This window comes from Salmo salar, chromosome ssa16 (genome assembly GCF_905237065.1).
Source record: "Salmo salar chromosome ssa16, Ssal_v3.1, whole genome shotgun sequence".
NCBI lineage: Eukaryota > Metazoa > Chordata > Actinopteri > Salmoniformes > Salmonidae > Salmo > Salmo salar.
Genome location: NC_059457.1, coordinates 25,516,647 through 25,542,857, shown reverse-complemented (window position 1 = coordinate 25,542,857; position 26,211 = coordinate 25,516,647). Strand labels below are relative to the sequence as shown.

The window sequence follows — 26,211 nt, the reverse complement described above, 5'->3', positions numbered from 1 at the left end:
TTAGCCCACAAACCATGTGTTAAATGTGTAGTGTAGTGCTTTGAATTGGGCAGCTAGTAGGCTATTTGCTAATAGGCTAATTATGTTCTGGCGCACCAACTAGCTACAAACTCAGGAACAGCCGTTAGCCAAGGTATATTGGCCATATACCACAAACCTTTGTGATGCCTTAATGCTATTATAAACTTACTATTAAAAAATCTAATCAAATCCAACTTTATTTTGTCACATGCGCCGAATACAATAAGTGTAGACCTTACCTTGAAATGCTTACTTACAAGCCCTTAACCAACAGTTCAAGAAGAGTTAAGAAAATATTTACCAAATAAATTAAGTAAAAAATAATAAAAAGTAACACAATAAAATAACAATAACGAGGCTATATACAGGGGGTACCGGTACTGAGTCAGTGTACGGGGTTACAGGTTAGTTGAGATAATTTGTACATGTAGGTAGGGGTGAAGTGACTATGCATAGATAATAAACAGCGAGTAGCAGCAGTGTACAAAACAAATGGGGGCAGGTCAATGTAACTAGTCTGGTGGTCATTTGATTAATTGCTCAGCAGTCTTATGTCTTGGGGGTAGAAGCTGTTAAGGAGCATTTTGGTCCAAGACTCCGGTACCGTTTGCGCTCCGGTACCGTTTGCCTTGTGGTAGCAGAGAAAACAGTCTAAGACTTGGGTGACTGGAGTCTCTGAGAATTTGATGGAACTTCCTCTGACACAGCCAATTATATAGGTCCAGGATCGCAGGAAGCTTGGCCCCAGTGATGTACTGGGCCGTACGCATTACCCTCTGTAGCGCCTTATGGTCAGATGCCGAGCAGTTTCCATACCAGGCGGTGATGCAACCGGTCAGGATGCTCTCGATGGTGCAGCTGTAGAACTTTTGATCTGGGGACCCATGCCAAATCTTTTCAGTCTCCTGAGGGGGGGAAAGGTTTTGTCGTGCCACCCTCATGACTGTCTTGGTGTGTTTGGACCATAATAATTTATTGGTGATGTGGACACCAAGGAACTTGAAACTCTCGACCCGCTCATCTACAGCCCCATTGATGTTAATGGGGCCTGTTCATCCTGCCTTTTCCTGTAGTCCACGATCAGCTCCTTTGTCTTGCTAACATTGCGGGGGAGGTTGTTGTCCTGGCACCACACGGCAAGTTCTCGGGCCTCCTCCCTATAGGCTGTCTCATCGTTGTCGGTCATCAGGCCTACAACTGTTGTGTCATCAGCAAACTTAATGATGGTGTTGGAGTTGTACTTTGCCACGCAGTCATGGCTGAACAGGTAGTACGGAAGGGGACTAAGTACACACCCCTGAGGGGCCCCAGTGTTGAAGATCAGCTTGGCAGACGTGTTGTTGCCTACACTTAGCACCTGGGGGCGGCCCGCCAGGAAGTCCAGGATCCAGTTGCAGAGGGAGGTGTTTAGTCCCAGGGTCCTGAGCTTAGTGATGAGCTTTGTGGGAACTATGGTGTTGAATGCTGAACTGTAGTCAATGAACAGCATTCTCACATAGGTGTTCCTTTTGTCCAGGTGGGAAAGGGCAGTGTGGAGTGCGATTGAGATTGCGTCATCTGTGGATCTGTTTGTATGCAAATTGGAGTGGGTCTAGGGTATCCGGGTGGATGCTGCTGAAGTGAGCCATGACCAGCCTTTCAAAGCACTTCATGGCTATTGACGTGAGTGCTACGGGGCGGTAATCGATTAGGCATGTTACCTTTGCTTCCTTGGGCACAGGGACTACAGTATGGTGGTCTGCTTGAAACATGTAGGTATTACAGACTCGGTAAGTTGAGGTTGAAAATGTCAGTGAAGACTTTGTTCCACGCATGCTTTGAGTACACGTCCTGGTAATCCGTCTGGCCCTTCGGCTTTGTGAATGTTGACCTGTTTAAAGGTCTTGCTCACAGCGGCTACTGAGAGCGTTATCACCCAGTCATCCAAAACAGCTGGTGCTCTCGTGCATGCTTCAGTGTCGCTTGCCTCGAAGCCAGCATAAAAGGCATTTAGCTCCTGGTAGGCTCGCATCACTGGGCAGCGCGCATCTGGGTTTCCCTTTGTAGTCCGTAATAGTTTTCAAGCTCTGTCACATCCGACGAGCGTCAAAGCCGGTGTAGTAGGATACAATCCTGTGTTGACACTTTGCTTGTTTGATGGTTCGTCTGAGGGCATAGCGGGATTTCTTATCAGCGTCTGGATTATTGGCCCGCTCCTTGAAAACGGCAGCTCTAGCCTTTAGCTTGATGCAGATGTTGCCTGTAACCCATGGCTTCTGGTTGGGATATGTACATACGGTCACTGTGGGGACGATGACGTCAATGCACTTATTGAGGAAGCCGATGACGGAGGTGGTATATTCCTCAATGCCATTGGATGAATCCCGGAACATATTCCAGTCTGTGCTAGCAAAACAGTCCTGTAGCGTAGCATCTGCGTCATCTGACTACTTCCATATTGAGCGAGTCACTGGTAGCTTTAGTTTTTGGAATCAGGAGGATAAAATGATGCTCAGATTTGCCAAATGGAGGGCGGGGGAGAGCTTTGTATGCATCTCTGTGTGTGGAGTAAAGGTGGTCAAGAGTTTTTTCCCTCTGGTTGCACATGTGACATGCTGGTAAAATTCTAATATTAATGATTTAAGTTTGCCTGCATTAAAATCCCAGGCCACTAGGAGCGCCGGTTCTGGATGAGCATTTTCTTGTTTGCTCATGGCCTTATAGAGTTGGTTGAGTGCAGTCTTAATGCCAGCATTTGTCTGTGGTGGTAAATAGACGGCTACGAATATTATAGATGAGAACTCTTTTGGTAGGTAGTGTGGTCTACAGCTTATCATAAGGTACCTCAGGCGAGCAATACCTCAAGACTTTGGCAAATAGCTTTTTCTCTGTTCTGCCGGTGCATGGAAAATCCTGCCAGCTCTATATTATCTGTGTCATCGTTCAGCCACGACTCAGTGAAACGTAAGATATTACAGTTTTTAAGGCACTAAGGCACTGCATCTCAGGGATAGAGGCATCACTACAGACACTGGTTCGATTCCAGGCTGTATCACATCTGGTCGTGATTGGGAGTCCCATCTGGCTGTGCACAATTGGCCCAGCCTCGTCCGGGTTAGGCTTTGGCCGGTGTAAGCCGTCATTGTAAATAATAATTTGTTCTTAATTGACTTACCTAGTTAAATAAAACAATCTAGAACACTTCACTGTTCATTGTCTATACTCCACCCCTCAAGACAGATATAACCTGGAGTCTCTGTGTTGACATGATCAGGAGATGCTTTGTCTGCTGTTACCGAGCAGACACACACAGCCAGCCATGTGGATGTCAGCTGATCTATAACAACAAGGCCTTGAGATATAGGGCACCATACCATACAATACTGGCTCATATGTTTTATTGCTTAGATGTCTTCTGATATTTTCTATCGCAGCACTTAACTCTCCCTATGCCCTCCAACCCAGAGACAAACAAAGAAAGAGATAGACTTAGAGAGAGAGAGAAAGAGAGAATGTAGGCTCAAATAATTAATTTATATAGGTCTTACATAAAATAAAGCTGTGTCTTAACTGAGAGTGTGAGACAGAGAGGGAGGAAGGTGGAGGATGAAAAGAAGGATGAGGAGAAGTGACTGGAAAATGGAAAGGCAGAGATGGAAAGAGAGAAAAGAGAGAGTATAAAAATAGATAGTTTGGGTGAGGGGTGACATGGAGAGTGCATTGAAATAAAATAGAGTGGGGAGGGTGGAGCATATTGCATCTGAGAGAGGGGGAAAGTTGAATGGAGAGTGTGGGAAAGGAGGAAACATGAAGAGTGGGGATAGGGAAAGGTTAACAGCTGACATTTTGTGACCCCACTTCCCATATAATTGTCTGTCTGTCTGTCTGGCCACCTGTTGTCCACCTGTCCATCTGTCTTTCCAAATGAGCCCCTAAGCAGAACGCGACTGAGTAGTAGGGCTAGGAGTTGTTTCTGACCAGGAGGATACAGATAAGAGTTGATGTGTGGATCCACATATGCTTAATCGTGCATGTGTGTGTCTGTACGTCAACAGTTGTCCTTGTTTATTTTTTATAATCTCACTATACTCTGGTGAATGGTTTCCATGGATGCTAGTCCCACACAAACACACCCACTCACCTGAGCTGTGTGTGGTGTGTGTTAAAATGGTGATTCCCGGACTGGCTCTCTACATGTCTGACACGCCGCTGTTTATACGACAAGCAGGCTGGGATCTATGCAATTAGCTGCTTACTTTTCACACAGTGGATAGCATATACATTAGGATTACAGTAACTCACACCGCTGTATCTTTGTTTGTTCAGGTGTGTGTGTGTGTATATGTGTGTGTGTGCGTGTGTATACATGTGTGTGTGCGTGTGTGTGTGTGCGCGCGTGTGTGTGTGTGTGTGTGTGTGTGTGTGTGTGTGTGTGTGTGTGTGTGTGTGTGTGTGTGTGTGTGTGCGCGCGTGTGTGTGTGTGTGTGTGTGTGTGTGTGTGCGTACTTGGGGGGGTGGGGGGAGGTAATGCTGGGGTGTGTGTAGTAGAGGAGTGCTTTCAATGAAAAGTGGTGTGTGTTTGTGACAGAGCAGAATGAAGGGCACTTGAGGGAATATGTTTCTAACTAGAAGTAGGCGGTCTCTCTCTCTCCCCTCTCTCTTTATCTCTCCCCCTCCCTCTCTTATTCTGTCACTCTCGTCTTTCTACTTCCTTTGCACATTTTCCCTAACATTGCATTTTTCTTAAACTGCATGCATATCCATCTCTCTCTCTCTTACTTTGTCCAGTTCTCCTCTTTTCCTCCCCCATGTACTTTCCCTTCTCCTCTCTCGCTCCTCCCTCTCAGGGGTTCTGACATATAAACATACTTCAGATAGGGGGCATTCTCCCTGCTGAAACATTCATGATGTACACATTTATTTATTCCCAGAGAGAGAGACAGAGAAACAGAGAGACAGAGACAGAGACAGAGACAGAGACAGAGACAGAAAGAGAGACAGAGAGAGAGAGAGAGAGAGAGAGAGAGAGAGAGAGAGAAGGATACAGATACTGCCCTGCCAATAGTTGAAGTTTCAATAGTTTCTGAAAATTACACTTCCTGAGTATTCAAATATGTAAAAAAAAATATCCTGTGACAATCAGAATTGAGTCACTAATAAAAGTTTAAATTTATTACAAAGCAATACACCTTCAGCTAACAACCAGCTGCACAATAAGGTGTTGATTCAGCATATAGCACTCTGAAACCTATCATCAGCTAAAGTTTTCAATATCACACATAGTAATACATCTACTACCATACATCTACTACCAATCCCACATTTAGAATCGAATCTAGCAACTGGCTGTAGAGTGGTTGTAGAGGGCTTTCAGGTGGGTTGTATATTGGTTGTAGAGAGGTTTCATGTTGGTTGTAGATTATTGGTTGGTGTAACACAGAATCTGAAAACATAAACAGTGTAATGTATGACTGTGGTGTGACCTGGACTACGTCAACAGGACATTCCCATTAGTCTAGCGAGCTATACCTCTACCCACACATAGTGATATTAAACACATGGCCGTAATGAACATTACTAATGTTTCTCCAGAGAACACTCACACATGGCTGTCACTATTTCAGGAAAAACACTACTTGACGAAAACATTTCAGGGAAAATACTCTTGTTCTAGCAAACTCAGGAGTCCAACCATCTGGAGAGCTGTCCAACCATCTTATGTATTCTGATAGATGAGACTAATGGTAATACATGGTAGCTAGGTTTTCGTGGTTCATCTGTGTGAAGAAATGTGCTTCTAAGATGAGACACAGATCTTGAACCAACAGATATTCCACCTAGCTTTCTAGCCATAAGTGAGGAGGGAGTATGTCACTACTGCCTACGTCAAACCACATTGGTCTGTGGGGAGAGAGAGGGAGAGAGAGAGAGGAGGAAATAAGGCGCCCAGAATTACAGGGTGTTAGACACTCATCTCAACAGTTCCTCAGAGACTTTACGCTGTGGTTACTTCATTATTGCCACTTATCTCACACACACACTCACCCTGTCCCTTCCCCTCTCTCCCTGTCCGTCACTCTCTCCCTGTCTCTTCCCCTCTCTCCCTGTCTCTTCCCCTCTCTCCCTGTCTCTTCCCCTCTCTCCCTGTCCCTTTCCCTCTCTCCCTGTCCCTCACTCTCTCCCTGTCCCTTCCCCTCTCTCCCTGTCCCTTGCCCTCTCTCCCTGTCCCTCCCTCTCTCTCCCTCCTCCTGACTTTCGCTTATTCACAAGATTCACAATACCTCTCCATCATTTTATATTTTTCCTTATATTGTTTCTCCCTTCTCTCTTTCCCTCTCTCCTTCCCACACACAAATGTACGGGTGGTCAGCTGGTGTGGGCGATGGGTGTTGGTGGGTTCATTGGGTGAGGAGAGAGTGTGAGAAGGAATGGTGTGTGCATACGTAGGTGGGTACGTGTGTGTGTGTTTGTGTGTGTGTGTGTGTGTGTGTGTGTGTGTGTGTGTGTGTGTGTGTGTGTGTGTGTGTGTGTGTGTGTGTGTGTGTGTGTGTGTGTGTGTGTGTGTGTGTGTGTGTGTGTGTGTGTGTGTGTGTGTGTGTGTGTGTGTGTGTGTGTGAGGTGTTAGAGATGGAGTGTGAGAGAGGTTTAGGTGTGAGAAAACAATTTTGGCAGCAGGTAAAGGTTACAGTTTCATCTTGAAAGGCGGTCAAAATAACACCCCTCAGGTTTCAAATATTGTATTGTACAATACTGGGCTGTTTGTTGACACTGACCTAATGGTTGTTGTGGTTTGAAATGGTTCACCAGAGCCTACAGGAAGACTAAAACTAAAATTGTTTCCCAGATTATTCATTAGGTCACTGCAAATTTTCTCATAAAACAAAAACTGTCCAATCGTGGTGATAATTATAGAATGTTTGTAAAAAACATTCACCTGATATTGCAAGAAAGTTCCTAGAACACATTTAATCTGTTCTTTTTATTTCACCTTTATTGAACCAGGTAGGCTAGTTGAGAACAAGCTCTCATTTACAACTGCGACCTGGCCAAGATAAAGCAAAGCAGTTTGACACATACAACAACACAGAGTTACACATGGAATAAACAAAACATTCAGTCAATAATACAGTAGAACAAAAGAAAACAAAAAGTATATATACAGTGAGTGCAAATGAGGTAAGTTAAGGCAATAAATAGGCCATGGTGGCGAAGTAATTACAATATAGCAATTAAACACTGGAATGGTAGATGTGCAGAAGATGAATGTGCAAGTAGAGATACTGGGGTGCAAAGGAGCAAGATAAATAAATACAGTATGGGGTTGAGGTAGGTAGGTAGATGTGCTGTTTATAGATGGGCTATGTACAGGTGCAGTGATCTGTCAGCTGCTCTGACAGCTGGTGCTTAAAGCTAGTGAGGGAGATATGAGTCTCCAGTTTCAGAGATTTTTGCAGTTCATTCCAGTCATTGGCAGCAGAGAACTGGAAGGAAAGACGACCAAAGGAGGAATTGGCTTTGGGGGTGACCAGTGAGATATACCTGCTGGAGCGCGTGCTACGAGTGGGTGCTGCTATGGTGACCAGTGAGCTGAGATAATACAGGGCTTTACCTAGCAGAGACTTGTAGATAACCTGTAGCCAGTGGGTTTGGCGACGAGTATCAAGCGAGGGCCAACCAACGAGAGCTTACAGGTCGCAATGGTGGGTAGTGTATGGGGCTTTGGTGACAAAACGGATGGCACTGTGATAGACTGCATCCAGTTTGTTGAGTGGAATGTTGGAGGCTATTTTATAGATGACATCACCATAGTCGAGGATCGGTAGGATGGTCAGTTTTACGGGGGTATGTTTGGCAGCATGAGTGAAGGATGGTTTGTTGCGATATAGGAAGCCGATTCTAGATTTAATTTTGGATTGGAGATGCTTAATGTGAGTCTGGAAGGAGAGTTTACAGTCTAACCAGACACCCAGGTATTTGTAGATGTCCACGTATTCTAAGTCAGAGCCATCCAGAGTAGTGATGCTGGACGGGCGAGCGGGTGTGGGCAGTGATCGATTGAATAGCATGCATTTAGTTTTACCTGCGTTTAAGAGCAGTCGGAGGCCACGGAAGGAGAGTTGTATGGCATTGAAGGTCGTCTGGAGGTTAGTTAACACAGTGTCCAAAGAGGGGCCAGAAGTATACAGAATGGTGTCGTCTGCGTAGAGGTGGATCAGAGAATCACCAGCTGCAAGAGCGACATCATTGATGTATACAAAGAAGAGAGTCGGCCCGAGAATTTAACCCTGTGGCACACCCATAGAGACTGCCAGAGGTCTGGACATCAGGCCCTCCGATTTGACACAATGAACTCTATCAGAGAAGTAGTTGGTAAACCAGGCGAGGCAATCATTTGAGAAACCAAGGCTGTCGAGTCTGCCAATAAGAATGTGGTGATTGACAGAGTCGAAAGCCTTGGCCAGGTTGATGAATATGGCTGCACAGTAATGTCTCTTATTGATGGCGGTTATGATGTTGTTTAGGACCTTGAGCGTGGCTGAGGTGCACCCATGACCAGCTCTGAAACCAGACTGCATAGCAGAGAAGGTACGGTGGGATTCAAAATGGGCGGTAATCTGTTTGTTAACTTGGCTTTCGAAGAGCTTAGAAGGACAGGGTAGGATAGATATAGGTCTGTAGCAGTTTGGGTCTAGAGTGTCACCCCCTTTGAAGAGGGGGATGACCGCGGCAGCTTTCCAATCTTTGGGAATCTCAGACGATACGAAAGAAAGGTTGAACAGGCTAGTAATAGGGGTTGCAACAATTTCGGCAGATAATTTTAGAAAGAGAGTGTCCAGATTGTCTAGCCCAGCTGATTTGTATGGGTCCAGATTTTGCAGCTCTTTCAGAACATCAGCTATCTGGATTTGGGTGAAGGAGAAATGGTGGGGGCTTTGGCGGGTTGCTGTGGAGGGTGCCGGGCAGTTGACTGGGGTAGGGGTAGCCAGGTGGAAAGCATGGCCAGCTGTAGAGAAATGCTTATTGAAATTCTCAATTATAGTGGATTTATCGGTGGTAACAGTGTTTCCTAGCCTCAGAGCAGTGGACAGCTGGGAGGAGGTGCTCTTATTCTCCATGGACTTTACAGTGTCCCAGAACTTTTTTGAGTTACTACTACAGGATGCAAATTTCTGTTTGAAAAAGCTAGCCTTAGCTTTTCTAACTGCCTGTGTATATTTGTTCCTAACTTCCCTGAAAAGTTGCATATCACGGGGGCTATTCGATGCTAATGCAGAACACCACAGTATGTTTTTGTGCTGGTCAAGGGCAGACTGGTCTGGAGTGAACCAAGGACTATATCTATTCCTAGTTAAAAAAAAATTGAGTGGGGCATGCTTATTTAAGATGGTGAGGAAGGCACTTTTAAAGAATAGCCAGGCATCATCTGCTGACGGGATGAGGTCAATGTCATTCCAGGATACCCCGGCCAGGTCGATTAGAAAGCCCTGCTCGCAGAAGTGTTTTAGGGAGCGTTTGACAGTGATGAGGGGTGGTCGTTTGGTCGCAGACCCCTTACGGATGCAGGCAATGAGACAGTGATCGCTGAGATCTTGATTAAAAACAGCAGAGGTGTATTTGGAGGGCGAGTTAGTTAGGATGACATCTATGAGGGTGCCCGTGTTTACGGATTTGGGGTTGTACCTGGTAGGTTCATTGATCATTTGTGTGAGATTGAGTGCATCAAACTTAGATTGTAGGATGGCCAGGGTGTTAAGCATGTCCCAGTTTAGGTCACCTAGTAGCACGAGCTCAGAAGATAGATGGGGGGGCAATCAAAAATCCCAGAATATTTCATTGGGTTGTGGGAACGTTGTGTGAGAATCCCAAGAGTTTCCAAACACAAAAACTGTCCAGTTGTGTTAATTATTGCAATCTTTCTATTAGGTTGCAAAAAACTGTTGACTGATGTTGCAAGAAAATTCCCAGAACACATTTTATTTTCTTAAAAATGTCTTAACACATTTTTTTACATTGTGGGAACATTGTGGGGATATGACAAGATACATTTTAGAGAGAAATATTATTGTGTGGACATTTTTGTGTGGGATGTTTTTGTAACATTAGGTGAATATGTTTTGCACCCTAAAAAAACATTGTAGACTCATCCGTACAATTGGACAGTTTTGTATTTTGGGAACATATCTTTTGTGATGTCTCCACAATGTTCTCACCAGACGATTCCCACAACCTAATTAAATATTCTGGGAACCTTAAATAATAGATTAAGGACTTAATGCAATCTGTAATGATTCAGCTTTACAGATTCCGCAATATAAATATAAAGGTAATATCCGATTGAGCCGACATATGCAGCGTTTACCGTGAATGCAGTCTCTGCTAAAGCGGGAACATTGCCTTTAAATTTAATTCATGGTGTAACGCTGAACTTCCCTAAATGTTTTATTCTGTCGGAAAGTTCTTGCAACATAAGGCAATTGTTTCATACAAACATTCTATAATCATCACCACAAATGGACAGCTCTTGTGTTAGGAGAAAATGTGCAGCGACCTAACGAATGTTCTGGGAACGTTCACTGAATCAATGATGGTTTGCTGGGAAAACGTTACTGATACATGTACATTGTTATTAGATTATCTGGAAACCTCATGAGAACTTTTGGGGAATGTTCAATGGTGGTTGTTACAGATGTTGTGCACATTTTAATACAACAATTTAAATGACCTCATGGTTGTTGTGGTTTGCAGTGATTTCGCCAGTGTCTACTCTGAGACAGGCTGGTCATACTGTATGGAGAATTGTCTCAGTTTTCCGCTGTGAGTTTGTTCTGTGGTCCAGTTCTGCTTGGCTGGACAGTCAAGGTCAGTTCCCCTAGCCAGACCATTTGGTCATTGCCTCCATTTGGTCATTGCGTCTGATTCATAGAATACATTTTGTTGGACACAAACTAGTGTGGGGAAGAGGGTGTGAGGGAGAATGTGTGATTGGGCAAGAGAGAACACACTAACATTTTTTAAATTAAATCTCAGCTAAAGCACCCTCTCTTTCTGGTAACTCCCTAGGCTTTTGGAGTTGTGATCCTGTCCCTGCTGCTATGCTCTTAGTAAAAAATGGTTCCAAAAGGGTTATTAAGCTGTCCCCATAGGATAACCCTTTTTGGTTCCAATTAGATACCTTTTTTGTTGCAGGTAGAACCCCCCATTTTTCTTTTTACAGGAACCAAAAAGGGTTCTTCAAAAGGTTCTGCTATGGGGAGAGTGTAGGATGTGTCTTCATGTGGGGATGGGATGTTTCCCCTCTGACATTATGACTATATTGAGGAGACAGGTCAACATATGTTCTATAAGATGCTGTTCTATTAGATGCTGTATGCTAAGACGTCACTAATTCCCTTTTTCAAACTATCTTTATTTCTCTCTATTCTAATATTACCTGAGTATATCAGCTACCATAGGAAGTAATATGGTTACTAATTGTAAATGCGCTCTCTCTCTCTCGCTCTCTCTCTCGCTCTCTCTCTCGCTCTTTCTCTCGCTCACTCTCTCGCTCACTCTCTCTCTCGCTCACTCTCTCTCTCTGTTCTCCTCTCCAGAGATGTTGGAGTCTAATAACTTGGTGACGTTTGAGGGCCAGGTGAATAGCTCTGCCTACCACACGTTCCTATTGGACGAGGAGAAGGGTCGTCTGGTGGTGGGAGCCAAGGACCACATCTTCTCCTTCAACCTAGTCAACATCAGCAGAGACATGGCACAGGTAACAGTTACAACACACTTATAACGCATTATAATCAATACACATGCATATATACACCATAGTCTGCTTGTTGTCTGTCTGATGTAGGATCTTCATTCGAGACAGTTTGCTACCGAAGAAAAATAATCCGGCAGCAAAAGGAAATGTGAATTATTATGTGGCTTATAATTAATGAACAATTTTGTAGGGGTTGATACGTTTTTCGTAAGGGAAAATCATGTCTAAAATTCCAAAGTGGAAATTCCAAACTTCAGAAACCTTTTAAACCTCAAATACACTACAAGTTTAACATTTCCTGCATTTCAGGAAAATTATCCTGCAACAGGGTGATCAAATTAAGATCTTACATCTGTAGCTACCTCACCCCTGTCAGTCTTAGCCAGTTTCAGCCAGGGACTCTGTTTCTACCATAGAGATAGATAGAGGACTCATCTTTGTATCTGTGCTATTATAACGTCTGTGACAGCATAGTCAGTGCTATTGAGGCAATCTCCATTTTTAAGTATTACATTTTCTTCTTCACAATTGGCTGATCCCTCCTGATGACCCAGTTGAACATAACTCTAACAGGGTCACCAGGAGGGATAGGCCAATAAAGTTGGAAGTCCCACCAAGGTGACTACATTAAAATGGTGGAAGCCCTCAATGGCGCTGCCCATGCTAATACAGCCTTTTGGCACCTAGAGGCCTCTATCATTCTCCATGGTTTCTACAGAGAAATGGCTGATGATTAATTCAGACCTGAGCTGTCGCGCAGCATCTCACACTGGCATGTTAGCCACTCCACGCACACCTGGATGAATAATGTGTAATCGAAAACAAAGTGGAGAACAAATCGCATTGTGACTCCACTACCCCCACCACACACATATACACATGTGAACATACGCAGGCTCGCAAGCAGACACATATACATCAATGAAATCTCATAAAATATGAGCTTCCTCCACGTTGCTGGCAGAACCACCTCAGCTAATTTAAGGCCTGTTAGCTGACCAGCTGCTTGGTCGAGGGTTTAGGGTTAGGGACTGGTTGAAGTTAGGATTGCTAGTGGCTTATTAAGGTTATTATATCTATGTGTATTGTGTAGTGAAGTATCCTTATCTCTCCGTGTCTGTGTAGATCCCGTGGCCTGCCTCCACCTCCAGAAGAGACGAGTGTAAATGGGCAGGAAAGGACCTAAAGGTGAGTAGCTACCTCATCTTACACTATCTCTCCCTCCCAAAGTACTACTTTTTACACTACAGTGGGTTTATGTAATCTGTGTGTTGACACATGGACAGGAAGCTCGGAATCTGATCATAATCCCCTTGCCAAGATAGAGACATTACATGAACTTAATCAACTAGAGTCCAACCCATAGACTGTAAAAAATCCATTGATGAAGACACCCCATTGTTTCCTATGAGAATGCTCAGTGGCGCATTTGAAGATCAGGAAGTGTCATATCAACATGTCACCATCTTGCTACATGTTATTGGAAATATTGCATGCGCAGTTTGAGCTACTCTAGGAAGTGACGTTGCATGCTAGCTCAGTGTATCTTAAGTTGAAGGCTGACCGCGGTACTGCAGACTACAAATAGAAACTAAATTATCCTTTTCCTGTGTGTGATTTTAAAGTAATCAGTTCAAGGACATACATCTGGTTAAATAGAAACAATTGTTGGTACCATGATTGTATTGAATGTTTTTTTATATATATAGCCACCAATATTGACCACAAAGATCGTCATTTTCCCATTCACTATAATGGGGTATCCTGTTTTCTGGAAACAATGCCTGCAGTACTGCAGTCGGCCTTCAACTTGAAATTCTCAATGTGAGGGGACAGTCGTTCTCCCCTGGTCTAACAATAGAACAGTTGACCTAACCACTGGGATACGGGGCTAACAGTGGACAGCCAATGGGCTTACAGTCACTGCTTTCAACACAGGAGCAGTGTCCTACTGTAACATCAGCTATGGCTGTGTAGAGACATGGGTATTTGTTAAATAGAGCATGGTTTCAGTCTACACAGTCATATGGCATTAGAAATTCCCACTGCTATATGAAGATCATTTAGGTGTGTGTTTTCCTCAGTCTAAGAAGAGTGATGACAATACCAGCAGCACCTCTATGCTACATATGTCCTTCTTGCATGACTAGCTCAGTCGTGTATATTTGTCCTGTATATATGTCTGAATGCAAGCAGTACATTGTGTAAAGACTCAGAGAGACAGTTCCATCTCTCTCCTTCTGACTTCCCTCTCAGACACAGCCTGGGGCCATGTGTTGCCTGCAATATAAAATCAGAGCTCCACTGCGTCTGCCTCACTAAGTTCACAGGCGCAAGGTCAAGCTATGCTGAGTTTCTATAGGGTTGATTTGAAGGGCCATCAGGTCTTTTGTGTGTGTGTTTTCTGTAAACATTCTGGAAGGGATGAGCGGGGAGCCCTGAAGGATGGTCTTTGTGTGTGAAGGGCAGAGGAGACAGGGAGGAGAGGAAGAAAAAGAGGGCAGAGGGGAGAAGGAGAGAGAGAGAGAGAGGTAGCAGGACTACAGATGCCCTTTGATGAACTTGAACAAAAACACTTGTGAACATGCCGCGGGGAAGACCGTGAAAGAGAGATGAGAGAGAGAAAATAATAGAAGCAGACATTTCTAATTTTCTCTACATCTGTGAAGAACGGATGGTGATACACAGAGCCAGGGGAAAATTAATTAAATCTGCACATCTGCACAACCAGCTAAACCACCCTGAAATGTCAGACAGCTCTTTGGACTACCACAAAGGCATACCCAATCAACAGAGCTGCTTCCTGTTGATAAAGTCAGATTAATTTAGTCATGCATTATTTGTGGTTCTGTTTTCTCTTTTTTCCCATCAGTGTGATGACATTAATTTTCATATGAGGTCAGGCCTGTTGCCTGCTCAGGCATGTGCTGACAGATCACGGGAAACAGGCTTTACGGCATGGAGACAGACACACTACACTCACTACACTAAACAGTAAACTCAGATGAGGTTACAGTATGTAATGCTCATAACATTTTATTGTTGTGGGAAGGTTGCTGGTGCGTTGCAGGCTAGTTGCAGGGATGTTTCTGCATTAAAAAGTCTCACTGTTGATGTCCATCATAAAATCCCAGCTGTTTCAGTACTCATCACATGTCCCTGAGCCTTTCTGATCGGGAGTCAGGATAGGAGAGAGGTCATTCAGTGTATATGGGGAGGGGGAGATGGAGAGAGAAATATAGGAGCAAGATATAAAGATCATTAAATAAAGAGAGAAAAACTGAGAATTACAGATGACTGGCCTCAATCTGAACAGCGAGTTGTTGAGTTATTACACAGCACAACAGTCTGGATTATCTCTGAAACAGCAGAAACAGCACTCACTCAGCTGGCCTGGGCATGATGTCATTGGTACAGTATAACCAATCAGGGCGGTTCCTTTCCCCAACATTGTTATTCACATGTAGTTGAAGTAGTTCCCTGCATATTCTTGGAATATTATTTCTAGATTATTCAGACAGGACAAGCCTTTCATTCTGATTTCAGATGCCCTTTATTCCCTCAACCTAAATATTTGTTTTCCAGCATTGCTCTACTGTATGTGATGTTGTGTTAAGTCCAGAGAGGGTTAACACTTTTCTCTGTCCAGTGGATCAGCTCTGGATAGGAGGGCTTACATCTGATGGACAAACTGGGTTTTGACCCAAATGGGCAGGACTGGGTCTTGTCCCAAATCACCACGACATGATTTTGCCACAACAGCTTCAGAAAGTTTTATTCTCTGTGTATGTTAGTTGTTTTCATAGTCTGTTTATCTCCTGCTTACCCATGATATGCAGTGGTGCAGCGGTCTAACACGGAACCCAAACCGGCTGTGTGCGTGCGCCATCGTGCGCTATCGTGCATAAATATATTTTGTCCCCCTACACCAAACGCGATCACGACTTGCAGGTTAAAATATCAAAACAAACTCTGAACCAATGACATTAATTTGGGGACAGGTCGAAAAGCATTAAACATGTATGGCAATTTAGCAAGTTAGCTTGCACTTGCTAGCTAATTTGTCCTATTTAGCTAGCTTGCTGTTGCTAGCTAATTTGTCCTGGGATATAAACATTAAGTTGTTATTTAACCTGAAATGCACAAGGTCCTCTACTCCGACAATTAATCCACACATAAAACGGCCATCCGAATCGCTTCTATAAACCAATGAGGAGATGGGAGAGGCAGGACTTTCAGCGCGCCTGCATCAGAAACAGAAAGGAGTTCTATTTTAGCCCTTGGCATCGCAGACGCTCTTTGGCCAGCGCGAGCAGTGTGGGTGCAATAATTGGTCAGCATGTTAAGCACTGCATCTCAGTGCAAGAGGCGTCACTAAAGTCCCTTGTTTGAACCCAGGCTGAATCACATCCGGCCGTGATTGGGAGTCCCATAGGGCGGCGCACAATTGGCACAGCGTCTGGCCGGTGTAGGCCGTCATTGTAAATAAGAATTTGTTCTTAACTGATTTGCCTTGTTAAATGAAGGTTAAAAAATATATACAAAATCTCTCTCTTTTTCTATCTCCAGAGTGAATGCTCTAATTTCATCAAGGTGTTACAGCCATTTAACCAGACCCATCTGTATGTATGTGGAACCGGAGCCTTCCACCCTGTCTGTGCCTACCTGGAGGTGGGGAAGAAACTAGAGGTATACCAACCTGCATTGTAACTATTCACACATGTATTCATCTTTCTGCCCACCCATCAGTCTGCTTACTCTAGTAATCTAGCTCTAGTGTTCTACTATTTACTGACCAATATGACAACATAAGCCATGGAAGAGGGAATGTCATGGTTTTTGCTGTCTGATTCAAGCCTTATATGAGCTGCAGCCAGATTACAGTATTAACAAAAACTCTACACTATAATGTGTGATTATGGTTTTGGCTTTCGATTTAAAACCATAAACCGTGGAGGTATTCTCTGAATCGTAATGATTCACTGATGGCCTGAAGAAAAATGTTTTTATTCGTTCAGTAAATGAGGTGGAAAATTCCATCGTCCAAAACATCGTCAATTCATTACTTTACAAATGAAACGCTGTGTGTTTGCGTGTGTTCTATGTCTCCTCTTCATAATGTCAGTGAGTCAGGCTTATAATTGTGTTTCCTATTCATTAGACTGCAGAGAATTAGAGAGGGAGAATGCCTCTGAGGACAGTCTTCCCAGCTCTTAACTGCCCGGCTGGGCCCACTTGTAAAAGTGACTCTATAACAGGGGTGTCCAACCCTGTTCCTGGAGAGCTAACTTCCTGTATGTTTTCGGTCCAACCCCAGTTGTAACTAACCTGGTTCAGCTTATCAACCAGCTAATTATTAGAACCAGGTGTGCAAGATTAGGGTTGGAGTGAAAACCTACAGGATGGTAGCTCTCCAGGAACAGAGTTGGAAAGCCTGGCTCTATGAGAATGTAAAATATCAAAATCTGCAAAAATAGAGATACAATGTTTTTTTCCAAGACGCCAACATCATGCATTGATGTCAATCGGACTTTGCGGTAAAATCTGAGTTCTAAATGCTCTTTATTTTGACCTATTTCTTATGTAAACAGGACAGTGTGTTCAGGCTGGAGCCCCAGATAGAGAACGGTCGAGGGAAGAGCCCTTATGACCCCAAGCTGCTCACAGCATCCATGCTCATTGGTGAGTGAGCCAAAACAAATTCACACACTCAACTTTCTTTATCAAGGTACTAATTTACCCCAGAACTTTTCACACACATAAAGAGGATGTTAAACCTCTTCTCTCATCGCCACTCATTCATTATGCATATTTACAGTTAAGAGGAAGTGAATAAATGACAGGGCTGGGTATATGCAGTATAGCAGGGCTGCCCAACCCTCTTCCTGGAGATCTACCATCCTGTGGGTTTTCAGTCCAACTCTAATTTAACACACCTGATTCTACTAATTAGCTGCTCAACAAGACCTTAACTAGCTGAAACAGATACGCTAAATTAGGGTTGGACTGAAAACCTACAGGACAGTAGATCTCCAGGAAGAGGGTTGGGCAGCGCTGCAGTATAGTGTTCATCATTAGTAGTGCTCTACAGTGGACACACTCTAATTTTCAAGCCTGTAAGAGTGGTAGATGTGTGTGTGCAAACGTGTGTGTGTCAGCTTCATTTCTTCACCATGTTCATCACCAGAACCAGTCATACTATATGACATCACATCACCCCAACCAAAAGATGGTCATTTTCCAGCCTAGGACCCCTTTGTCGCTATCTCCTCTTTCTCCTCTCACCTGTCTCCCTCCTTTTCTCTCTCTCCTTTCTCCTCTCACCCCTGTCTCCCTCCTCTCTCTCTCCTCATTCTACTCACCGCTGTCTCTCTCCTTCTCTCTCTCTCTCTCCTCTTTCTCCTCTCACCCCTCTCTCTCCTTCTCTCACTCGCTCCTCTTTCTCGTGTCTCCCCTCCTCTCTCTCTCCCCTCCCTCCTTTCATGCAGCCAGCTACCTGGCCCTGAGTCTCTTCCTTGTTCTGGTTCGTTATCTGGTAGATTAAGGTGTTCCTTGTGACAACACATTCTACCTGTATTGTTAAGCCAGCAGGCACCATAATGTACCTGCTAGACTAATACAGACACTTGACACCTGTACATGAAAGGTTATGACACACACACACACACACACCTGATACTGTCCTCCTCCTCTGTCCTTCAGATGGCGAACTGTATTCTGGGACATCAGCTGACTTCATGGGGAGAGACTTTGCCATTTTCCGTACGCTGGGACAGCATCACCCAATCAGAACAGAGCAACACGACTCTCGCTGGCTGAACGGTGAGATGGAGATAAAGAACATTCTCAGTTCTGATGTTCTTAGTTCATTGAACTATGCTTGCATGATGAGTAACCTTGCTTGATTCTTGAAGACTTGTGTTAGCTCCCCAAGTGGATGCCTAGGCTTTAGCTCAGCTAGCTAACAGTCTGTTGGCATGCAGACGAGCCGGATTAAAACCATCTTAATTTGAGACAGAAAGTGTCTCAAAGACAGAAACTAAAAAGACAAACGGACAGAAGCTGAGACAGAAAGTTGTTCTCAGAGTAAGATAACAGAGAAGACAGTGGAGAGCGAGTGTTAAGTGTTAAATCCTCTGTGTTATTGACATGACTGCAGAGAGCGAGTGTTAAGTGTTAAATCCTCTGTGTTATTGACATGACTGCAGAGAGAGAGTGGTAGCAGACACAGTATGTTAAAGTTTTTACTGGGGAAGAAGTCATGGATTCCCTATTTCATTATTTGTTAATTTTTTGTTTTTGTTTTGTGTAGACCCCAGGTTTGTGAGTGTCCATCTGATCCCAGAGAGTGACAACCAAGAGGATGACAAGATCTACCTGTTCTTCAGAGAGAATGCTATGGATGGGGAACATGCAGGCAAGGCTACTCAAGCACGCATCGGACAGCTCTGCAAGGTACACACACAAACACACTTAGACACCTCAGACTAAAACAGCTTCCTCTACCTCTAACAGAGTAAATGATTGACAGCGTGTTTTCCATAACGGATGCTTTCATAACCAGGTATCTCTCTCCTCTCAGGTTATATTTAGCTGTGAGGTGAGTTGTGTTTGGTGTGGCTCTCCTCTTACTGAGGGAGAGGTGGTTAATACATGACACTGGAGCCAGTGAGACTACAGCGAGACGACATAACAATGGTGGTACTGTTCGGATAATGGCTAGTATTGGCACAGACTAGTGTCTCCTCAGCCACCGAGTAGCGTGCACAACCTCCCAGGCTGATCTCGCAGTATGTGAGAAATCTGCTCTTCTCTAGTCAACACAATCCATTCATTATACAGCGTGTCAGCCTTAATAGAGCGTAATAAATCACTGTGGATCTTGGTGTGGATGTGTTTATTTTCTCACACTGGGAGCCTGTATTGTGTCGACGTGTGCAGAAAAACAAACACGCAAACGCAGACTCAAGACACTTTTGTTTTGATGAAGTAATATAAGAATCTGTAAGACTGCATTAAGCCGTTGTTGTCTGTTCGGGTGTCAATCATAGTTCTAAAATGCAGTAGTGTTATTTTGTAGGCGGGATGTAGTAAATGTTTGAGAGGTTCATTCTGGACTGGTGTGTTTCCCTCTATCAGAATGACTTTGGAGGCCACAGGAGTCTCGTGAATAAGTGGACCACATTCCTGAAGGCCAGACTGGTCTGTTCTGTACCTGGACTCAATGGCATAGACACTCACTTTGACGAACTACGTGAGTGTTTAACTACCACTGTGCATGTGTTGTATTCTATGTCATGCGTGTGTGCCTGTGTGGGTATGAAGAGGGGCTGTAGTGTGTATGGATATGTTTTGGGGAAACAAAATCATCTACTGTATATTTCTAATGCTACTGTATTGCGATTTGTTCTCGAGGCTAACACTTCAAGGATGTTTTTGTTCTCAGAGGATGTGTTTCTGATGAGCTCTAAGGATCCCAAGAACCCCATTATCTATGCAGTGTTCACTACATCCAGGTACGTACACCTGTCAGTCACCTGTTTAAACTCCCATTGGAGGTGTATGGATCATGTTGAATATTTTTGCTGGAGATGTGTGTGTCTAACCTCTATCTCCCTCATCCCTCTCCCTCTCTGTCTACCTCAGTAACATCTTCAAGGGTTCAGCAGTGTGTCTGTACAGCATGGCAGACATCAGAAGGGTGTTTCTAGGTCCCTATGCCCACAGAGACGGCCCTAACTACCAGTGGGTTCCCTTCCAGGGACGGGTACCATACCCACGGCCCGGAACGGTAAGGGCATGAAAGGGTCTTTGGGTGGGGGAGGGGCACACTTTACTTGAAGGGGCTATACATAAATCATTTACAGCACTTTTAGAAGTGTCACCATATACAGTATTGTAAACTAGTGGATGAAATGGGACATGAAAGTAAGGATTCACATTGTAATAGGTGTATTTGAATCCACAGTGCCCCAGCAAGACGTTCGGTGGATTTGATTCGACAAAGGACTTGCCCGATGATGTCATAACATTTGCGAGAGGTCATCCGGCAATGTTTAACCCCGTCTACCCCATCAACAACCGACCAATCATAGTCAAGACGGACACAAACTACCAGTTCACACAGATAGTGGTGGACAGAGTGGAGGCTGAGGACGGACAGTACGACGTCATGTTCATAGGCACAGGTACACACACACATACACACAATTGCACGCACTTACACACAAACACACACTGAGTAATGTAATGTGTGTATGTTGTGTGTGTGTTGTAGATATGGGGACAGTGCTGAAGGTGGTGTCCATCCCCAGAGGGTCCTGGCATGACCTGGAGGAGATTCTACTGGAGGAGATGACTGTGTTCAGGGTAGCTTACACCCACTTATATAGTATACAGCTAAATGTACACTACATTAGTACATACTTATTACTCATACAGCTAAGGTACGATGATAACCCAAACGTATCACAATTGTCTTATGTGTTTGTACAATTGTTCATGTATTTTCTCCCAGGAACAAGCTGCTATTACAGTGATGAAACTCTCTACGAAGCAGGTAACTAACGCTGATGCTATCCCTCATGGCATGAGCAGGACAGACAAGTAATGGATGTCATACAATAAACATTTATATGGGAAAACAAACGAGGCTGTCCTACGTTACAGAACCACGGCCTTAGTCTTCACTACAAATCAAATGTTATTGCTTCGAAAACGACAGGTGTACAGATCCAGCCTCTAAATAGGGATACATCATCTTTCTGACATTCAGAGTGAGCTATATTCATATGTAATGAAGTAGTGTTTCTCACTAGTAGTCAGCTTTCATCAACGCCAACTAGTGTTCAACATGCCAACTCACACACTGAGCTGCAGAAGAGAGGGACACTACCATAGAAGAAGAATTGAACTGAGTGAAAGCTATGCTATCCATAGAATTGCATTGTATTCCTAATACAGACTTGATGTGTCCTGTCAATGTCATGGGTGACACACCTAGCCTGAGGGCTTTATAGGGAGAAAAGAGACACTCATTATAAGATGTTAACACGATGCTGACTAAGACAGAAATCCATTGCTAGGATGTCAATCAACTGGTCTCTAATACGTGGGAAGGAAGAGAACTGTATTTGTGTGCTATAGAAGGTGCCGAACACCAATAATAATATAATGTGGCGTTTCTGTTACTGTAAAAACACTACGGGGCTCTGAGAAAATGTCTAAACCAGTATGCGTAATATATAAATAATGCATCAATTTGATCAGGTATTTTGAATATTTCCTCTCTGTTTCCACAGCAACAGTTGTACCTCGGCTCAGAGCTGGGTGTATCCCAGATGCCTTTGCATCGCTGTGAGGTGTATGGGAAGGCCTGTGCTGAGTGCTGTCTGGCTAGAGACCCTTACTGTGCCTGGGACGGGACCGAGTGCTCACGATACTTTCCCATGGCCAAGAGGTATGCTCACACGCACACACTCATCGCATAGTTAACTTTCAAGCACTGTTATTCTCATTCAAAGACTGCACATAGTGAGTACACTACGAAGTATGGAAAATCAGATCGTTCATATCCACAGATTAAGGATATACAGTATGTGTTTCTGTAGAGGTGGGTCTGATGATGAATAGAGCAGGCCTTGTGTTGGAGCCAGAAAGCCCTGAAGGTAGCCAGGTCACATTTCTCACTGAGACACAGAAGAATAACCTGAACTGTGTTTACTGGCAATGAGAACCAGTGTCAGTCGTACCTGCAGGCAGAATGTCTGGGTGAACGCAGGGTGAAATAAAGTGTTAACAGTTCTGTGTGTGTGTGTGTGTGTGTGCTGCACTGTAGCCTTCCACCCACTCATAAAGTCTCCACAGGGTTATTGATTTGAGATTTAGCCTGAAGGTCTCATATTTCTACATCTTTTAGAATTGAATACTCTCATACTCTCTGAGAAAACCGGCCCTGTAGGGAAGAGATTATATGTGAGAGAAGACACTAGTTCTTTCTCAATTAATAAATATCTGTTTTGTTTTTCACTCTCGATATTCCGTTGTTTATTCCGTCATTATTTACAATACGCGTGTGTGTGTGTGTGGAATCCAACCCCTCTGTATCCGTGACTGAGTGTGACTGTGCGATTCAGGCTGTGTAGCAGTTAGAGTGAGTGATTGATTAATTAGGTCGGAATTCCTCAGTCTCAGCTACCCTGTAATTATACCTAAGCCTGTGGCCTAGTGGTATGAAGCTCACTGGTGTTAGTTTATCAGCCCGGCTCACAACCACCAGCACAGCACATCCAGAACCACACACATGCACGTGCACATTCACAAACTCACTGTTGATATGTGTTTTTGCAGGAGGACAAGGAGACAGGACATCAGGAATGGAGACCCTTTAACCCAGTGTTCAGATCTGCAGCATCAAGGTATGTATTTACAGATCATGCAGTATTCCTCTATTCACATTATAATGGTGCTGAGTTCATGTAGTGTTCACACTATTATTTGTGTGTGTGTGTCTGTAGATAACCTGAATGGGCAGCCCACGGTGCTGGATAAGACAGTGTATGGAGTGGAGAACAGCACTACGTTCCTAGAGTGTAGCGCCAAGTCCCAGAGAGCACTCACCTACTGGCAGTACCAACAAGCCAACGACGACAGAAGACAAGACGTATGAAACCTGCTTTCACGAAATCTTAGACATACTGTAGAACTCCAGATAGCATTTCAATCATGATGTCCATAAATGAATGAAATACTGATTCCAGCACATCATACTGATTTCTGTATTACTATAGATACTAGATCCTGTACTGTGACTATGTAAAAAAAATAACGGATATCAAATGTAGTACTGTTTATCTTAGTATGTAAAGTAAAGTCAAGTGAAGTAATTATTGTATTATTCCTTTCTGTGCAGATCAAAACAGAGGATCGTTTTGTATGTACGGAGCAGGGCTTGCTGATCCGCACGTTGGACAAGAAGGATTCTGGGACATATGTGTGCCAGGCAGTAGAACACGGCTTCATGCAGACGCTCCTAAAGGTCACCCTGGAGGTCATCGACACTGAACGCCTCGACGATCTCATTCATCGTGATGACGATGACGCCGCACACTCCGCTTCCACACACACCACCACCCGGGACACGTCCGCAGCCCGGGAATCGCCCAATCAGAAGCTTTGGTACCGTGACTTCCTGTCGTTAGTGAACCACCCGACCCTGAATAGCGTGGATGAGTTCTGTGAGCAGGTGTGGAAGAGGGAGAGGAAGCAGAGGAGGCAGAAAGCAAACCTATCCCAACAGGTCCAGCTACACCAGCTACACCAGCAGCAGCAGCAGCAGCAGCAGGGCCTCGTGCACGCTCACACCCACGTGCACACCCACGGCCTGGCGGCCAAATGGAAACACCTGCAGGAGAGGCAGAAGGGCCGCAACCGCCGGACCCACGAACTGGAGAGAGCCCCCCGCAGCGTCTGACCTCTCACCCACTGAATCCCATGACCCTCCAACCCCCAACCCACGTACCCTTTCCTCGTCCACGAACACCCTCCGAACCTCCTCCCCTGCCTCCTCTGCCCCATACAGAGATAAAGACTCGTTCCACACTGACTTTGTACAGAGAATCTCAACTGGAAACAAAGGCAATATCCCGCCCTGGTCGATGTGTAGGCTGCGTGGGCACCCATGTTTACAGTGACACGGCACAGAGACACAGGATGATACAGTACTATTATATTCTATTATCTCAGCTGGCCTCTGTGGCCCCAGCACCATGGAGGGACAGTGTCAGCCAACATGAGGACTGGACTTCATGTAGTTACATGCTCTCTCTACTATTGAATAACCTATTGAAAACATGGCTCTGTCTCCGCAGTAGTACTTTGTATGGCTCATTGTTGTTGTCCACCCAGATTTAGTGGGTATCTTCTATTAATTAACAACCACTATCTTGGAACAAGGGATGATGGTGTTTGATGACATACATGATTGAGCAGGGATGTACCTTATGTGTGTATCACAAGGACAATTATAATATACAGGTCATGTAAAGCACAACGGTTTGATGTTGAGAAGATTCTATGAGATATGAAGAGTTCTGAGGAGAGAGGAGGATGCCCGAGCACTGCAAGAAAATAAATCCCTGGCTACTGAAAATTCAGTAGCCATGGATTTATAACTAATGATGTTATTCTAACTTAAATCAGACATGTAAATATGCTTTGATACATTCTTGTACGAAAGGGAATGGTTCGGGGTTTCTTGTTACATGATGCTGTTTCACCATAAACAATTGAATTTAGCAGTAGGTTAAAAAAGTATACAACAAGATTATGAAAGTGATTGTGTTAAATGTATAGATAATCTCTCCCTTCCAAGACACAAATGTTTTCATTTTTTGTTTTGATGTTTATCTTTAAGATTTGTTCAGAGCCCTGTATAAAATATGTTACATAGTTGACTTTATTTGAAATATTTTCTTCATTTTATGTTTCAGTCAAACCACTGCATCCCAGCTTAACTATTCAATCTGTGTCGCTGAAGCGTTAAAGTTTGCGTACTAGAAATGTAAAGGTAATTCCTGATTGAGATGACATGCAGCGTTTACCGTGAATGCAGTCTCCACCAACGCAGGACATTGCCTTTGAATTTCAATCATGCTGTAACACTGAACGTCCTCGATTCGGATAGAATAGAACCCTAAAACTTTGACGTCTCTGCATCGACTCTGTCACATGTTGTTTAAATGAATAAATGACTCAATTTGCATACAAAACTTGTTTTCCAACGCACACATATTTATAGATATATGTACATTGAGAAAGAAATATTTGATATAAGTTGATCTATTTCAGAAAACATTTTGTAACATGTATTTTTTATTGTTTTATATCATTATAACCCTGTTGTTACTTTATGATAACACCTACATGTACAGAGCATTCGGAAAGTATTCAGACCCCTTGACTTTTTCCACATTTTGTCACGTTACATCCTTATTCTAAAATAGTTTTTTCCTCATCAATCTACATACAATACCCCATAATGACAAAGCAAAAACTGAAATATAACAAGTATTGGTATCACGCAGTACTTTGTTGAAGCACCTTTGGCAGCGATTACAGCCTTGAGTCTTCTTGTGTATGCCGCTACAAGCTTGGCACACCTGTATTTGGGGAGTTTCTCCCATTCTTCTCTGCAAATCCTCTCAAGCTCTGTCAGGTTGGATGGGGAGCGTCGCTGCACAGCTATTTTCAGATCTCTCCAGAGATGTTAGTCCGGGCTCTGGCTGGGCCACTCAAGGACATTCAGAGACTTGTCCCAAAGCCACTCTTACGTTGTCTTGGCTGTGTGCATAGGGTCATTGTCTTGTTGGAATGTGAACCTTCGCCCCAGTCGGAGTGCACTGGAGCAGGTTTTCACTAAGGATCTCTCTGTACTTTGCTCCATTCATCTTTTCCTCGATCCT

General features: G+C 44.0%; 1 protein-coding gene across 1 annotated transcript in view; it reads left to right on the top strand.

Moving 5' to 3' along the window:
- Positions 1–25,867, top strand: part of LOC106573451 (semaphorin-3ab) — a 34,875-nt gene extending 9,008 nt beyond the window's left edge. Inside the window, exons 3-18 of the mRNA XM_014148512.2 lie at positions 11,592–11,752; positions 12,875–12,937; positions 16,319–16,438; positions 17,341–17,431; positions 18,452–18,571; positions 19,062–19,204; positions 19,889–20,003; positions 20,196–20,265; positions 20,396–20,540; positions 20,718–20,937; positions 21,027–21,118; positions 21,267–21,308; positions 22,051–22,208; positions 23,099–23,166; positions 23,266–23,411; positions 23,661–25,867. Of these exons, the coding sequence (XP_014003987.1) occupies positions 11,592–11,752; positions 12,875–12,937; positions 16,319–16,438; positions 17,341–17,431; positions 18,452–18,571; positions 19,062–19,204; positions 19,889–20,003; positions 20,196–20,265; positions 20,396–20,540; positions 20,718–20,937; positions 21,027–21,118; positions 21,267–21,308; positions 22,051–22,208; positions 23,099–23,166; positions 23,266–23,411; positions 23,661–24,221 (2,315 nt within the window). The 3' untranslated portion in view covers positions 24,222–25,867. The remainder of the gene's footprint in view (positions 1–11,591; positions 11,753–12,874; positions 12,938–16,318; positions 16,439–17,340; positions 17,432–18,451; positions 18,572–19,061; positions 19,205–19,888; positions 20,004–20,195; positions 20,266–20,395; positions 20,541–20,717; positions 20,938–21,026; positions 21,119–21,266; positions 21,309–22,050; positions 22,209–23,098; positions 23,167–23,265; positions 23,412–23,660) is intronic.
- The last annotated feature ends 344 nt before the right edge of the window (positions 25,868–26,211 follow it).